This window comes from Hippocampus guttulatus, chromosome 10, assembly GCF_054856545.1.
Source record: "Hippocampus guttulatus isolate MCC_2025c chromosome 10, RoL_Hgut_1.0, whole genome shotgun sequence".
Taxonomy (NCBI): domain Eukaryota; kingdom Metazoa; phylum Chordata; class Actinopteri; order Syngnathiformes; family Syngnathidae; genus Hippocampus; species Hippocampus guttulatus.
In genome coordinates this window covers 9,835,248-9,852,056 of record NC_141270.1, presented here as the reverse complement: position 1 = coordinate 9,852,056, position 16,809 = coordinate 9,835,248, and the positions used below count along the sequence as shown (strand labels likewise).

The 16,809-nt window shown below is 40.7% G+C and overlaps 2 protein-coding genes across 12 annotated transcripts; both read right to left on the bottom strand.

Annotated features, from left to right (window-relative positions):
• Nucleotides 1–2,245: 2,245 nt before the first annotated feature.
• LOC147199219 (uncharacterized) lies at nt 2,246–5,461 on the bottom strand. 11 transcript variants are annotated; one of them, XR_015102022.1, is made up of 6 exons: nt 5,399–5,456; nt 4,936–5,038; nt 4,743–4,825; nt 4,149–4,220; nt 3,255–3,394; nt 2,246–2,560 (listed from the first exon to the last, which is right to left on the bottom strand). XR_015102022.1 is itself a non-coding variant. In XM_086121854.1 (6 exons), exons 2-6 carry the CDS (start codon nt 4,948–4,950, stop codon nt 2,890–2,892), a joined length of 603 nt encoding a protein of 200 aa, XP_085977980.1. In that variant the 5' UTR covers nt 4,951–5,038; nt 5,399–5,456. The 11 variants fall into 11 exon arrangements, 6 of the variants coding, with proteins under 6 accessions (XP_085977984.1, XP_085977980.1, XP_085977981.1 ...); XM_086121854.1 differs by lacking the exon at nt 2,246–2,560 and adding an exon at nt 2,890–3,187 and having other exon boundaries at nt 4,149–4,209; nt 4,930–5,038; XM_086121855.1 differs by lacking the exon at nt 2,246–2,560 and adding an exon at nt 2,890–3,187 and having other exon boundaries at nt 4,149–4,209.
• An 862-nt stretch (nt 5,462–6,323) lies between these two features.
• hcrtr2 (hypocretin (orexin) receptor 2) lies at nt 6,324–16,574 on the bottom strand. The gene is made up of 7 exons (XM_086122668.1): nt 16,047–16,574; nt 13,474–13,652; nt 12,770–13,013; nt 11,253–11,368; nt 10,942–11,162; nt 10,738–10,859; nt 6,324–9,714 (listed from the first exon to the last, which is right to left on the bottom strand). The coding sequence occupies exons 1-7, from the start codon at nt 16,255–16,257 to the stop codon at nt 9,545–9,547; spliced, it is 1,263 nt and encodes a 420-aa protein (XP_085978794.1). The 5' UTR covers nt 16,258–16,574; the 3' UTR covers nt 6,324–9,544.
• Nucleotides 16,575–16,809: the final 235 nt, after the last annotated feature.

Here is a 16,809-nt window from a genome sequence, read left to right as displayed (position 1 = left end):
GGTCCTTTTTTTTTGTCTGAAAAATGCCGTACTATACATGGTCGTTTTTTTCATCTAAAAATGCCTTACTATACATGGTCGTTTTTTTTCGTCTAAAGACGGCTTACTATACATGATCGTTTTTTTCGGCTAAAAACGCCTTACTATACATGGTCGTTTTTTTCGTCTAAAACGCCTTACTATAAATGGTCGTTTTTTTCGGCTAAAAACGCCTTACTATACATGGTCGTTTTTTTCGTCTAAAACGCCTTACTATAAATGGTCGTTTTTTTCGGCTAAAAACGCCTTACTATACATGGTCGTTTTTTTTCGTCTAAAAACGCCTTACTACACATGGTCGTTTTTTTCGTCTAAAAACGCCTTACTATACATGGTCGTTTTTTTCGGCTAAAAACGCTTTACTATACATGGTCGTTTTTTTCGGCTAAAAAAAAGCCTTACTTTGCATGGTCGTTTTTTTTTTTTGGTCTAAAAACGCTTTACTATACATGGTCGTTTTTTTTTCGTCTAAAAACGCCTTCCTATACATGGTCGTTTTTTTCGGATAAAAACGCCTTACTATATACATGGTCGGTTTTTTTTTCGTCTAAAAACGCCTAACTATATATATGGTCTTTTTTTTCATCTAAAAACGGCTTACTATACATAGTCCTTTTTTTTGTCTAAAAACGCCTTACTATACATGGTCGTTTTTTTCGGCTAAAAACGCCTTACTATACATGGTCGTTTTTTTTCGTCTAAAAATGCCTTACTATACATGGTCGTTTTTTTCGGATAAAAACGCCTTACTATATACATGGTCATTTTTTTTTCGTCTAAAAACGCCTAACTATATATGGTCTTTTTTTTCATCTAAAAACGCCTTACTATACATGGTCGTTTTTTTCGTCTAAAAATGCCTTACTATACATGGTCGTTTTTTTCGGATAAAAACGCCTTACTATATACATGGTCATTTTTTTTTCGTCTAAAAACGCCTAACTATATATGGTCTTTTTTTTCATCTAAAAACGCCTTACTATACATGGTCGTTTTTTTCGTCCAAAAAAAACCTTACTATACAATGTTTTTTTTCGTCTAAAAATGCCTTACTATATATACATGGTCGTTTTTTTCGTCTAAACAAACCTTACTATACATGGTCGTTTTTTTCGGCTAAAAACGCCTTACTATCCATGGTTGTTTTTTTCGTCTAAAAATGCCTTACTATACATGGTCGTTTTTTTTTTTTTTGTCTAAAAACGCCTTACTACACATGGTCGTTTTTTTCGTCTAACAATAACTTACTATACATGGTCGTTTTTTCCATCTAAAAACGCCTTAATATACATGATCGTTTTTTTTCGTCTAAAAACGCCTAACTATATATGGTCGTTTTTTTCGTCTAAAAAAACCTTACTATACATGGTCGTTTTTTTTCGGCTAAAAACGCCTTAATATACATGATCGTTTTTTTTCGTCTAAAAAAACCTTACTATACATGGTCGTTTTTTTTTTTGCTAAAAACGCCTTACTATCCATGGTCGTTTTTTTCGGCTAAAAACGCCTTACTATCCATGGTCGTTTTTTTCGTCAAAAATGCCTTACTATACATGGTCGTTTTTTTTTTGTCTAAAAACGCCTTACTACACATGGTCCTTTTTTTTTCGTCTAAAAACGCCTTACTATACATGGTCGTTTTTTTCATCTAAAAACGCCTTACATGGTCTTTTTTTTCGTCTAAAAATGCCTTACATATACATGGTCGTTTTTTTTCGTCTAAAAATGCCTTACATGGTCGTTTTTTTTTTTCGTCTAAAAATAACTTACTATACATGGTCGTTTTTTCCGTCTAAAAACGCCTTAATATACATGGTCGTTTTTTTTTTTTTCGTCTAAAAACGCCTTACTATACATGGTCGTTTTTTTCGTCTAAAAACGCCTTACTATACATGGTCGTTTTTTTCGTCTAAAAATGCCTTACTATACATGGTCGTATTTTTCGTCTAAAAATAACTTACTATACATGGTCGTTTTTTCCGTCTAAAAACGCCTTACTATACATGGTCGTTTTTTTCCTCTAAAAACGCCTTCTATACAGTCGTTTTTTTCGTCTAAAAACACCTTCTATACATGCATGTTTTTTTTTCGGCTAAAAAAGCCTTACTATTCATCAGGGTTGGATAACATAAGGTCGGAACCGGCCCGCAAGGAGGTTTAATCAGGCCCGCAGGATAATTTAAAAGTGAAAAAAATGCACTAAAGACACGGAATGAATATTTTTAATAGGGTGCAATTCGTGGAATATCCGATAGGGGAGACACTGTTTTGAACAGAGGAAAATACAACAATGTTTTGATCAGAGAAGAAGACAGCAGCTGACTCACTAATACCGACCCAACACAACAAGCCTCATTTCATTTTTCAGAGTTGAAAGAAGACTTTTCTTGGGTCCTCCGTGCCACAAGAGGGAGTCACCTGCTCACCGCCAGAGTCCACCTACGAGCACAGACCTGCAGGCAACACTTTTTGCTCTTCTTCCTGTTATTCGCAAGGTGCTGAAGTCAAACTTTGGGCCAGCCTGAAAAGTAGGAGACATTTACACTCGTTCAATGCTCCATCATGACTACTTTTTTTACTTGTTTTTTTTTTTCTCCCCCAGGCAGCAGTAAACATGGTCGGCTTCTTGCTCTCGAAAGACCCAACAGTCAGAATCAGAATCATCTTTATTGGCCAAGTATGTAGAACACACAAGGAATTTGTCTCCGGTATAACACGCTGCATTAGTATCATCGTAAACAACAAATCATTGAACCATTTTAGAGTAACCAGTAGCAGTATTTGTAGTACAAGAAGAGTGACTACGTCAGTGACTGTTTAAGGAGTTAATGGCTAGAGGGAAGAAGCTGTTTAAGTGTCTACTGGATTTGGTGCGCATGGATCTGTAGCGTCTGCCTGAGGGGAGTAGCTGGAAAAGGTGGTGGGCAGGGTGCGGGGGATCCAGGAGGATTTTCCGTGCCCTTGTCTTGATTCTTGCAGTGTGCAAGTCCTCAAGAGTGGGTAGGGCGGTGCCAACGATTTTTTCCGCCGTCCTAACTGTCCGTTGAAGTCGGATTTTGTCCTTTTTTGTGGCGGCCCCAAACCAAACCGTGATGGAAGAACACAGGATTGATTCGATGACTGCCGTGTAGAACTGTCGTAGCACCTCCTGTGGTGTATCTCCCTAGTAAGTTTCATGCCCAACACATCTTTGTCTCCACAAGAAATTGACTTACGTGTAACTCACGGATGCCTTTCCTCTCAGGTCAACACACCTGTCCCACGTTCTTCTCAAGAGCTGACCACTTCGCCACCCAGCAACAAGCAGACTGCCATCCAACTTCCAACTTTTTCCTCTGCTTTTGTCTTGTCTACTCTGCAAAAGAAATAAAGCTTGATTACAAAAAAACACTTCAACTCAACTTCATTTTTAAACATCACCACAATCTAACTTAAAAATAAATAAATAAAAACAAAATTATTTTCCGTTTCTTTCTAAAAAAAAAATTTCCAAGTTTTTTGTCCTGGAGTTTTTTTCTTCCAGAAAACTTTAGGAAAGTGGGTGTGGCCTGGCTGGAATGATGGCTGATGATTCGCTGATAGCTGTGAAAGTGGGTGGAGCATGATGATAACATGCTGTGATTGGTGGAAAGGGGGAGTGGTTATGCAAAGTATGTGTTCTCTGATTAGTGGGCTCTTTGGAGGTGTTGTTATGCAGATTTGGAGCAACCTGATTGGTCAGAAGTTGGAAAGTGGGCATGGTTATGCAAATTAAGGTTGGGTTTTGAGGGCCTCACCACGATTGGTGAATGTCAAATTGGGTGTGTTTTGGGGCGGGCATTGCAGCACTTTTTCAAAGTCCCACTTGAGTCTTAAGCTCAGACTTGCACTTGGGTCACATCAGACAGTCTTTTCACTGTTCCCGTCAGTTTCACCAGACCCAAAAGCTCGATTCCTGGAGTTCCGAGTCATGTGGAGACCAACGGGAACAGTGAAAAGACTGTCTGATGTGACTGAAGCGCAAGTCTGAGCTCAAGACGTCAGTCTTTGAAAAGGCTTCGAGTGAGTTGAGGATGGATTGAGTCATGCAAGGCAAAGACTCATTCATTTCCGAACCGCTTGATCCTCACTTGGGTCGCGGGGGTGCTGGAACCTATCCCAGCCGTCTTCGGGCAGTAGGCGGGGGACACCCTGAATCAGGACTCAGATTCAAGTTGAACAATTTATTGGACAGTTCAAGTTGCACGCACACAAACACTGACGACAGGCCTGAGATGGGAGCATGTGCTTGACCAGCTCATGCGTGATGTCACTGACATCTCATGAACACCAAGGGGGACATGAGCACGTCCGACTTCTCTCACTGAGACAAAAACTAACTGCCGTGTACTCCACAACAACATGATCACACTTTTCTGGTCAAGTTTTTAAATGACATTGAAGTGGGCCAAGTTAGTCATATGTATGTATACTGTATATTATATAAATATATATGCATACATAGACACATTTTTAAGATAATTTGGTCCACTTCAAGGTTTAAAAACATATTGCAGAAGTGATGTTCGAGTTGGCTATGTGGAGTTGGCACTGTTGTGCGGTACACGAAGCAGAAGTTTAAATTGAGTGTGAGACAGATAGGTGGGCGCACTCACCTCCACCTTGTGGTGCAACGTGACATCAGACATCAACTCTTCAAGCACACCACACAGCTCAGTACTCACGCGTGTCCAAATGCAGGTTGGCGTCCCTTCCGCATGTCCTCCGAGTCTGGCAGCTGCGCCTTTGGCCCAGTAATCTGACTAATCTGGTCAGGCAGAAAAACAAAACAAAAGTGGAAAGTCACACGCTGTAGTCCATAAAAAAAGTTGTTTCTTTTTAATTTGAGCCATTATTCGAAAAGTGGCAGACTTTTACTTTCAACCCGTCCATTTCCAAACGTGCCCGCACTCGAAATGCATCTGTTTGAGCGATCCACTCGCGGCTCTCTCCCCACACCTAAAGTGCAATGAGCAACGTCCTTTCGAAAAACAAATGAACAAAGTCACGGGTGCATTTGTGGGAATAGTTTTGAAACAAATCTGCCCCGAAGATGTGAAGCCATCACACTTCCACTGCTGATAGCAGCTTTGATGTGTAAAACATACAGAATACTATTCAAGTCAAACGCTGTTCGCGATTGTTTTTTGATTGACAGCTGAGGTCTACTTGTCGGCGGCGTGCTCGCTCGCTGCCCCCTTTGCTGACGTTTTTTTTTTTACGTTGAGTCACAACAACAAAATTAAAGGAGCAACGTGTCGTCATAACTCTCCCCAATTGTCTACATCTATACACTCAGAGATAAAGTGCGAAGCCAGTTTAAAATGTTAAAATTACTCACTGAGAACAGGGCTTGTGGACAGCGGAAAAACTTGCTCATTGAACCGGATGTGGTACCGTTCTTGTGCTTGTACTTATTCTTCTTCTTGGTGAATTGGACGTCTTTAGTTCATATCGCCCCCTACTGTCCGGGAAATCACAAAGGCGGTGGCAAGCGATCTGAATTTAATTTCCAGTATTAGCCAAGCGTGCAAAAACACAAAACACTAAATTAGGGCATATCTTGAAGAACCACAGATTTCAAGGGCAGCTGAACCACTGAGCTGGTGGAAATACCGAGTTTCCGTCTACCCCTGTTTGATCAAAGTAATGGAGAGTAGATTGTGCATTGTAGCAACATCTGTCCCGTCAGAGAGGGTGTTCTCAAAGACTGTACAAATTGAAGTGTTCCAAGCAAGTATTTTGTTGCTTGTTTATTTTTTTGGAGCCTTTTTAATGTTCAATAAAATAAGTAAAAAGCCATTTCTTTGCTTGATAATTGTTGCTATTTTCAGTCAGTAGGATGCAATATTGTTCACCAAGTCATTCAAAATGTATGCTAAATTTGTCATAAATATTTAAAAGAAACGCTAAAGTTAAAAGAGCCGTTTGAGAGCCAAAAAGTGCCGGCTCTTTTCACTGAGCCGATCTAAATGAACCCGATCACCGAAAAGAGCCGAAAATCCCACCACTACAATACAAAGAATTGTAGAAGTATTTCTCCGATGTTGCACAGAAAAACTGTTCCACCATAAAAAGGCGTACAGATCAATTTTTTGCAGGGCCAAGCAGCCGAATAGCACAGGTAATTAAAAAAAAAAAAAAGAAAGAAAGAAAGAAATCTCCATCTCCTGATGAGGATGTGCATGGAAAGGCACCCTCTCTCGAACATCTTGTAAGTCAAGCACCACTTACTGCACTGAAGTTCTGAAGAACTGAGTCAGATATCGTTAAGATCAAAGGGATGCATTTATTTAAGCACATTTCAAGTAAAAATAAATTAATTAATTACATAGTCACCAAATACATTTTGATACAACAACATACCATGTGCATAAGCATATATAAATAAAAGACAATGAATGGACAATAGGTTGATATGAAATCACTATTCTGTTCTGTTCAATATCTGATCTCATGGAAAGTGTTTGATTCTGGAAATTTGCCAACATCGACTGTGTTTCATGTTTGAAGTTTGCTGAAGAACATTTTCTTTCAGGAGCAAGAGGTTCTTCTTGAGCACATCACGATAAAACACCCTTCCATAACCCCCCCAACTTGGACCCACAACTTTTTCTTTGCCTCACAGTTTGAATGACAGGAATCCACTGCTGAACTAGAAAGGCAGAGAAGGCTCCGTTGGATTAAATAGCATACTTGGCGAAGTGTGCTTTTAATTAAATGTGGTGTGTGTGTGTGTGTATCCTATTTCTCCAAAAATTCCGATTTTATTCCTGGCAATATTGCAACTTTATGGTTATCATTATAGCAATGACATTACCGCGAGAGGTTTTTTTAATACTTTTTCCTCATATTTTGAGTTTATTAATGATAATTTTATCATTAATAAACTCAAAATAATTTTCTCTCTAAAATGACAATTTATTACCCCCTTATTCTGGTTATATTGAAAATGTTTCCTCATGATACATGGATTTTATTCCCATAAAATTTGTCTTTTTTTCCTCATAAGATTTTAATTTGATTCTTGTAAAACTGCAATCATTTCTTGCAATAATATGACTTATTCTCACAAAAGTACACATTTTTAGCATAGTATTCCATTTCTTTCTCATATATGTTTGAAGTCAAGATGGCGCCCGAGTAGGCAGCTGTCGGCAAGTGCTCTCATGAGCCTTGCTTTTTTTGTTGTTTTTGTGTTTGTTTTGTCACTTTGTGTTTGTTGTTACGTCGTGTGGACCTGATGTGGACTTTTTTCAGCATTTTTTGGCCACGACATTCATCAAGGAGGAGACTCTGTGCTCGGTGGTTGCGCCTTCTCGGCAGCATAGGTATACCAGCAGTGTTTTTGACTGGGAGGAATGTCGGCGCCATTTGACTGTCGTTGCTGGACAGTCCGGGGTGCTTGTGGCTTGCGCCTGTAATGGGCAGCATTTTTCACAGCCCCACTTTGTTTAACGGAGAGATCGGTGCTATTGAACGGTCTGCGGCTGGATGGATGTAAGTCTTGAGGAGCCGACGATGAGAAGAAAGGAGCGTTAGCACGGAGCGCCGATGCGGATTTGGAACTGGGAGTCGCGGCTTGGAGTTTGAAGCGGATTACGTGGGACAGGAGAAGTGAACTCATCTCTTTTCGTCAATGGACGCTACAGCTTCGTGTTTGCTTTCAAAACTTAGCTTGTAGCAGACGTGTGCACATTTTCAGCATGACGTCTCTGATCCACTGGTGAAAGGACACTTTGATCCTCTCCTCTTTCATCTAGAACTGCTTCAGACAACAAAGTGTATGCAGAACAGTGCTGAAGATTGCACGACTGTCTGTGTCCTATGTGTTGTGTTGTGTTATTTTTGTTATTTTGACTTCAAAATGGCGCCGCGAGAGTGGCTGCCTTGCCAGCAGCTCCTATATTTTGTTGTTGTACTTCTTCCTTTCATAACTTTGCTGCTGTGAATTGGGAATTTCTCCATTGCGAGACTAATAAAGGTTTTCTTATCTTATATGTTTTGGTTGTAAAATTACAACTTTTTTTTCCCCTGTAACAATTCTATTCTATTCTCTTATTTTTTATTAATTTATTTTTTTGCATGTGGTTCGAATGCTCCTTTATATTTCAGAGATAAAACACGATTTTTAAACCATTATACAGATACTTGGCAACTCCTAATTGCAAGCAAGAGAGGTGTTCACTAAGTAAGACAACAGCAGAATTTAGTTTACAAAAAGTACGAAGCAGTACAAATCATCTCTTTTTTTTTAAAGCAGATTAACAAATAACAGATTAGCAACAAAGTCAGCAAGTAACCTTGGTGATGTCAAGTGTAAAGAGATGACAGTAAACACCCTGTGGAAGCATATTAAAAAAATAAATAAAAAAGGTGAAACATTGACATGAACAAACAAGTTTGGACACAAAAGTTTCGACAAACATCTCATTCAGAGCATGAGCTTTTAGCATGTCCTCCGACGAGCCAAAAAGCCTGCAAGCAAGGTCCCAAACATTTTGAACATTTTAAAGATCATTGGTCCCTATCAATTCAATTTTCAAATTTAATTTGAAATTGCCCCCGCAACCCTTATGATGTTAAGCGGATCGAAAAATGAATGAATTTTAAATTGCATCTCGTCAAAGATGTTTGAGGCAACACAAACCCAGCCATAGAGGGACTCTACTCAGCGATTTGGTTCAGGGATTATTACTTTAGATGACAAAGAATTCTCCTTTTTACTTTGAAATACAAACCGAATTAAATCCAATTTAAATTGCTTTCATCGAGGTAGATGCGTAATAGGTCGTATCGGCACTCATTTTGTCCAATACTCATAACAGATAGAGTAGCCGTTAACCATATATAAACTGTAAAGTGACCTATAGTGTACTATAATGTCAGGGCTCTATATTCGTGCTGAGCGCAAATCTGGTGCGAAACGCGGTCTAACTATGCAAAGGGCCATCTACACCAAGTGTTGGTATTTTCGCAGATGCACGCAGCTTGATGCAGTTAGAAACATGCGGTTGGTTATCCAAGTGCCCACTTCACAGCTTTGTGGTCTTCCAACAGCCAAATGAATATCGTCCACCCGTTGAGGTCGTCTTGTAGTTTCTTATATATTCTCTATGAGCACCTCGGCCTGCGACAGGATCCGGGCTAATCAGTGTTTTCTTTTGCCGTGTCAAGGCCTCGCGGCATTTACTGTACCTCAACTCAAGTTTAAAAACAACCATAGCTGCATACAAAGTGGTGGACCGGAAGTAAAAAGAAAAAAAAAACGTTCATACATCAATATTTACAGGTAATGAGAGGGGCCATTTCAAATGGCAGCAAAACAAATCACCTGTGTTCCCGCCCACAAAGGCAAAAGGCCTTTTTAAAATGGGCCATGCTGTACGGGTCTGCGAAAATACCAAAATCTAGTCGAGCTCACGCCTGCGCAGATTCACAGACATACTTTGGGCATGAAAAGAGAGTCCGCAAGCTGCCGATGATCTTACACCATTTGATCTGATATGTGTGACACATTGTCCATGTTGTGAACATGAGTGGACAGTGACTTTCGACTGTCTGTGCTCATTCGAGTGCTTATTCTCTTGGGTCTCTCTTGCCCTGGAACGTGACAATGGCAAGAAAAGGCTGCTTTGAATTCTTCACGGAACTTCCCTAAGCAAAAGAAAGAAAGTGAAATGCACTCAGAGACATTTCGAACATGATCCTTTGAAACACACTCATGTATTTGGTCGAGCAATGATGCTTCACGACTACTGCTGCAAACGCAATGGACGCTGAATTAATGGTGGTGACAGTGCAAGAGCGGCGCAAAGGACATCAATGCCTAGTATTCATTTCCAAGAAAAAAAAAAAGAACGCCACACACATTTCTAAAGGATTCAGACCGTCATTTCTATTTCTTCCTCGTCTTTAGTAGAGTTGATGATTGAATTTGACACGTGAAACTAAAATCAATCAATTAGCAACTTATATGAATTAGAATACTTAATAAAACTGTTCACTTGAAAGTAATAAAAATAAAACATACAACAGAAGACATAATTAATATATTTTTTTAAAAACAGTTAAAAAATGTAAAATATAAATACTCCAGAAATTAAATAGAAATAAGCCTAATAACAGATTTAACAAATGAAGTAATCCTTAAATACATTTTAAAAAACAATAGATCATATAACTACAGTGCATATTTGTTTTAGTTGCCAGACTCCCCATCAAACCATTGATCCCCAACCAGGTTGCCGTGGCTCACTAGCGTGCCACGAGGGACCACGAGACATGATTATTGTCCAGTTTCACTTAATTTGTCCGAAGATTATTCTCAAGTCCAAATATATATCTGTTCATCTATCTACGCCAGGAATGTAAAATGACAGGCACAACACAAGAAAATGCTCCTGCGGTTGTAAAAAGCTACAATAAATCTACACATTATATCCATCTTGGCTTTCTGTGAGTATATCAGGTTTGTGTTGAATTAAACTCCCACTCAGCCCTTTTGCGAATATCATCATTATTTAAGTACCGTAATAATCCTTTTTGGTGTGCTATTTTTGTTTGGTGGTAGGGTGTGCGATTTTGCAAACAGCTCACTTAGATTTGGTAAACACTGCACCAGAGGGCAGTAGGGAGCTGGTGTTAAAGTGCTCCAATGGGGCATGTGAACTAACTCACCACTGAGGAAATTGTAGATGATGGGATTGAGTGCACTGTTGGCATATATGAGCCAGTGTGAGAAGGTAAACCAAGCATACACTGTCTCTCGGTCGCTCGTCTTCTTGAATGTCCCAAAGACTCTGCGGGCAAAGTGCAAATCGGCATCAGTCAGAGTTCATCATTTTTTTCACATCTTAATTAAATTCGAAGAGCAGAACGGACCTTTTCATCACATTGAGTACGCTGATTGGCAAGTAGCACAGAGCAAACACAAAGAGTACCACTATCAGCATACGAGCCGTCTTGCGCCGTGCCCGGATCTGTTTGATCTCAGCACAAACGGTGCTGGTTTTGACCCGCACAGACTGCCCCGGCCCCGTCGGGGCCGCCGAGCACTGCATGGTCTTCCACTTTCTCTGCAACACTGATGTGCTGCCAGGAATCTGTCAAACACAGTAAGCAGACATACAGTGCCGCGTATTTGATGGTTCAGAGAAGTGTAGCAGTGCATTGACAAGGAAGAGTACGCTCACCTGTTGACACCACAGCTTGTGAAAGATCTGGATGTAGGCCAACACCATGAGACATAAGGGGGCAAAGTATGTGACAATGAAGAAACAGCTGTGATAGACCTTTGGGTAGATCTCAGCTGAAAGGAGCACAGACAAAAAGCGCATTGCTGACTTGAGTTTGTCGGAAACTGTCGGATCTCAAGGATTGACAGTTCTGACTGAGTTCACTAGTGTCATGGGAAAAATGTTTTCATTGTGAAATGGAATAGGCAAGTTCCACTGTTTAGCCTGTTTTGTAAAAACAGACAAGTCGATGTGTTCTGACATTGAACAAAACAAAAAAGGTTGGAGAAGTAACCACTGTGTCCGCTAATTTTTCTGTATAGTCGTTGATGCTTTTCACAAGAATATTTAACCATCTGTAAGCGTATCAAGGTCATGATGTAAAGTGAAAATAAATGTGTTCTAAATCTGAACCTGCCAAATTTGACTGATCAAACAAATCCCCGAGGCCATGAAATGAGGCTTTATAACGGTGCAAAATTAAGCCGTCATCTTTCGTGTTAGCATACCAATGCGCAAAGGTACACCCCGTTAAAAGATGAATGCTACGTTCTCTAGCAACTTATACCTGCACATCCCTACATATTTGAGCCATGAAAATATATCCCCTCAAAGACTCTGGTGGGTGCTATATATCCCGCGGGGCCATTGTGGTGCTTTCCTCGCTGGGATGAGAGATGCTAGACACCAACCAGAGCTAGCAAATATAATCGACTCTGTTGCACTTGTCTGGGCATTCCGGTGTACCAAGTTCCCTGCCCCCAACTCATCTGACAATTTGATAACAGAGGTTGGTCTGCGCTTGGCGTAAAAACGGGCGTATCGTCATTTTCGTGCCAGGGCAATGGTCTAGTTCAGAGTGTTTGGTAGATGAGCTATGCCTGACTGGGCGTTTCTGCCTTGCGCCCAGGCACATCTGCCAATTAGGTTTTTTGTTTTGTTTTTTTATAGGAGACTAGATTTCAGATGCGCCAAAAGCAGGTCTAACGTGATTTTGTGCATTTGATCAAAAGATAACATCCAGATAAATTCAGCGCTCCACGGAGTGTGGTGGACGTCATGGGACTTCATTCATAAATGTTATACCAGCTTGGGACAATCTCTCTGAATCCATTGAACACATGAATACATTCATTGAACGGGTTATAATTACCATCTTAAAAATATTTTAATAGCACCCCCGTCACTGTTTTTGGTGTCAATCATTGATGCACACTCAGGGATGCATGGCTGTCTCCATTGCCCATGTCATATGCACGCCCAACTACATCATCTGCATGGGGAGATTTCGCAGTTTACCTTCTAATGTCCTGCACGGACCCCAGAGATTCTCTTTCTGTTACCCCGATGTCAAGTCGGGGCGTCCTCATCCAAGACAGCTTTGGCCTGAGACAGCCTCGATAAGTTCTAATGTCAACTATGACCCTTGTAAGGAAAAGCAGTATCAAAAATAGATGGATGGATCCATCACGCACCTTCCCAGTGTTCATCACACACAGTGAACAAACTGGTCTTGTTTGTGAGGGATGGCAGCAGACTGCTGCTCTCCATCACGATGGCTTGGGGGATCATGATGATGCACGACACCACCCAGATGATAATAATGCTCTTGCAAGCCCTCTTGGCAGTGCTTTTGAACATCAGCGGGTGGCAGATGGCGTACCAGCGGTCTTGCGCAATGCAGCTCAGTGTCAGGACTGACACAGAGACGGAGATAGTCTAACAAAATAAGCAAGTAAACGTCAGACAGTCACACACAAAACAATTCACAACCTCAAACTAAGACAACATAGTGACTGTGGCTAAAGATGAATTATGAAAATGTCTCGATGAATTTTATACCACTTGTTGTCATTACGTCATTGCTGAGCTCGAACTTATTGATGACTTTGGGCAAGAGGTGGGACACAGTGACAGCAACAACGGCCAGTGTCTAAAACTTTGTATCAGTTGAGAAATAAACTACTTCAGTTTATTTTGGGAGAAACTCCTAAGCATTTTGTAATCAGTGTTGTACTGACTGTGACTGGTTGGGCGGCCAACGAAAATAGTTTGGAAGGGCGTACAGCGCCTTTCCAGTGAGCTTTTTTCATGCTTCGTTATTGACCTGAAGTCTGTGCACTTCCCATGTGTCAGACTTTATTTTAAACCAAATATATATTTGAAAAGAAATAAATACCTGCAAATAGGGCACAACTTTGCAAAGCGTCTGTCCAAAGAACCATGTCTCCGTGATGTCGACTACTAAACTTGCAGGCAGGCAAATGATGGTCACCAAGACATCAGCGAATGAAAGGTTTACGATGAAATAGTTGGTCACGGTGCGCATGTGCCGGTTTTTCCAGACTGCAAAACAAACTGAGAGAGAGAAGGTGCCCAGTTATAGTATTCTCCAAGACATGATGCGTAGGTATCACATGGGTGAGTTCGTTCACCTCTCAGAGGAACGGTCCGTGACGTTACACACACATTTGGAAATTTTGCGGGGGTATTTCTGCAGTACATCAACTTACAATAACCAAAGGCTTCCGGATTGATATATTTGACCAAATACTGAAGTGCCCTTTTATAAAATTACCTTTTTTATTTTTTTCCCATCTTTTTTTCTTGAAAACAAATCATTACATTGTATAAATGAAATATCATTTAGTTGCAAGAGTGTGTGCATTTGTGTGTAGTAAAGTACATGTACTCTGTGTCTTACAGCCTTGAATAATCATCATCATTCCGACCACTTCCCACCCTCCAGCCCCCATGAGCTACACCCAACCACCACCCCGCAGCAACCCCCTGGTCAAAACGCTGCGTGGCTAATAACTCTGGGAAACCAGTAGCCGCACTGCCTGGTGGGAAAAAGAGTTCAGTTGTTTATCTTCCATGACAACATCCATACATCCATTTTCAAAAACACTTCTCTTGTTCAGGGTCACTGGTGCTGGAGTTCATCCCAGCTGACTTCAGGCAAATTCGGACTGCACTTGGAGCTTGTTGCTAGTCAGTGGAGGGCACATATTGAGATGGGCAATATATGTATACATATACTGTATCTATCTATATCTATCTCTCTATATATAGAGAGATAGATAGACAGAGAGAGAGAGAGAGAGAGGAAATGAGAGGAAATGAGCTTGATTGACCACATTACATATTGTTCATAGGCTGATGTAGCTGCAGTTGTGACCAGCTTTAGCAGACATGGAAAGACCTTCTGAGTTGCAGCATTCACCTAACTCAGGAATCAAACCCGCTGAGCGAAAGCTCTGGACACCAGTTCAGCTCAAAACCCTCTTATAAGGCAAAGGAAGCAAGCTGGCATCCATTACACGATCTGAAATATTTTTGGTGGTAGGGAAAGGTGGGGTGGTGGAGACAGACCTTTCTTGAAGTATATGGCAATATCTGTCCCTGCAGGATGACCCTTAACATGTGCATGAATGTTGATCAGTGACATACGTGCACCTTGAATACATTTACGTCAACGGGAGGGTGGCAGGGGGTGTTGTGGATGCACCTAAGGTTACGTGTTAGGTTATAATGTTTTACAAATCACATAGTAATTGATTTAATTTTATACTTGTGTACATATAATATTATAATGTTTGCAAAAAGAGATGAGTGAGGCGTAAAAGCATGCAGTAATTTTTACCCCTGTTCATTTGTCACTCAGTATATTTTAATTGATAATTATTGCTCAGTTTTGCCTGTATGAAAATAGGAAAATTAAAATGCAAAATAAAGCATGACCTCGTTAGTTAATTAAGGTTTTATGCCACAGGCACAAATTACTCCAAATTAAATTGATCTGTATTGTAATTTGGAAAAAAAATAGCCACTGAGAAAGTCAACATGTGGCTTGTGATCAAAGTTTGCGTTACCTTTGTCCAGTACTGTATGTGGATGAGTAATCCCTCTGACTCATTCCTCATCGTGCTCTGAATCAAGAAAATAGTATGTTCTCGGGAGTTTCATGAAAGAAGAACACATGGCCCTAAAACAGCAATACCAAAAAGGAAAAGCAGAGGACGCTTGCGAATGATGATGACACGGTTGTACAACTGCCACTCCCGTGCCCCTTGTAGATGTCCATTTGTACATTGAGAGACACGCCGCCCAACAGACAAATTGCTTATGGTAAACAAAGTGTCAGTGGGCGGATGATGTGTAACATCTCAACCTTAACAATGTTTTGTAGATGGAAAATGCATCCTTGATGACAAGAAAGATTTCAAAGGAGAGTGAGAGGAGAATGAAGACAGTTTAAAAAAAAAGCGTATTTATTCTTTCAGAAATGCTAGAGACCAACACTTTTTAGCTTCAACCCAAGGGATGATGGTAATGGTTCAAGTAATCAACGCTGACTACTCACAGCATTCCTACCCACATATGCTAATGAAATGAAACGGCGCAGATCAGCCACACTGCAAACAAACGGTGTGCCCACAGTAATTCAGTCAATGCAAAATGTATACCGATCAATGCCATCAAAACCAAGCATTGCAATTTGCTCTGCTGTAGTTGCAAACACAAAAGTGCACACTTGCACGCGCACCTGTGATTATACTTCACTAAAATAACTGTGCAGTGTTCTATGTACAGTATGTGTATAGAGAGATAGATAGAGAGAGAGAGGGAGAAAGAGAGAGACGCTCGCGCGCGCACACGAACATTTATTCCTCAATTAAATTTTGAAAAATTCATCAAGACTTATCAGCGCTGAGATAAGAAAAAGAAAAAAATTAGGAAACTACTCACCGAGCGAGTTGCCAATGAGTGAAACGAAGAACACAAAGATGTAAGCCACAATGAGAACCCACTCGTAATGCTTGGGATGCAAATATTCCGTCCAGATGTAGCGCAGAAGTTCGTCGTCGTCCACGGTGGAGTGCGCGTGCAACTCCGTGCTGTTGGCCCCCTGTACTGCAAAACACTCCTCACATGTTAAGTCCCCGGTGGCCCCTGACATGATAATTGATTGTTGATGGATAATTTCCCTGCTTTTTCTTCCTGGCGTCTGCCGTGAGTCTAAGCAGATGTTGACCGTCTTAATGGATGCTGTCTTGGGGTCTTCTCGACTGGAGGATGGCGGAGATTGACGGCAGGTACCGTGGCCAAAAGCTCACTAATGAGTGAAGCTGATGGCAGAGCGCCAGAGCGCCCCCGCGCTCTCTCTCTCTCTCTCTCTCTCTCTCGCGTGGGGGCCAGAGGTGCCCCAGCAATAAGCAGATAAAAACACTGTCCACTGGATCTAAATACCAGGGACAGTTACACAGTCTTGCCATGCGGTTCTTCATGACTGGTGAGGCATATCAGCTCTGGAAGCTGATATGACTATATGTAATCAAAATAAAAAGCTTAGTTTATATATATATACAGTATATATATATATATCATTTTTTACCTTATAATTGAAACATTGGTTATTATGCTTCAGTCAATTCCACACTGCTCAACGCTGCGGCAGCATAAATAAATAAATAAACAAAACAAGAAAGATTTCAAGGGATACTAATTATAC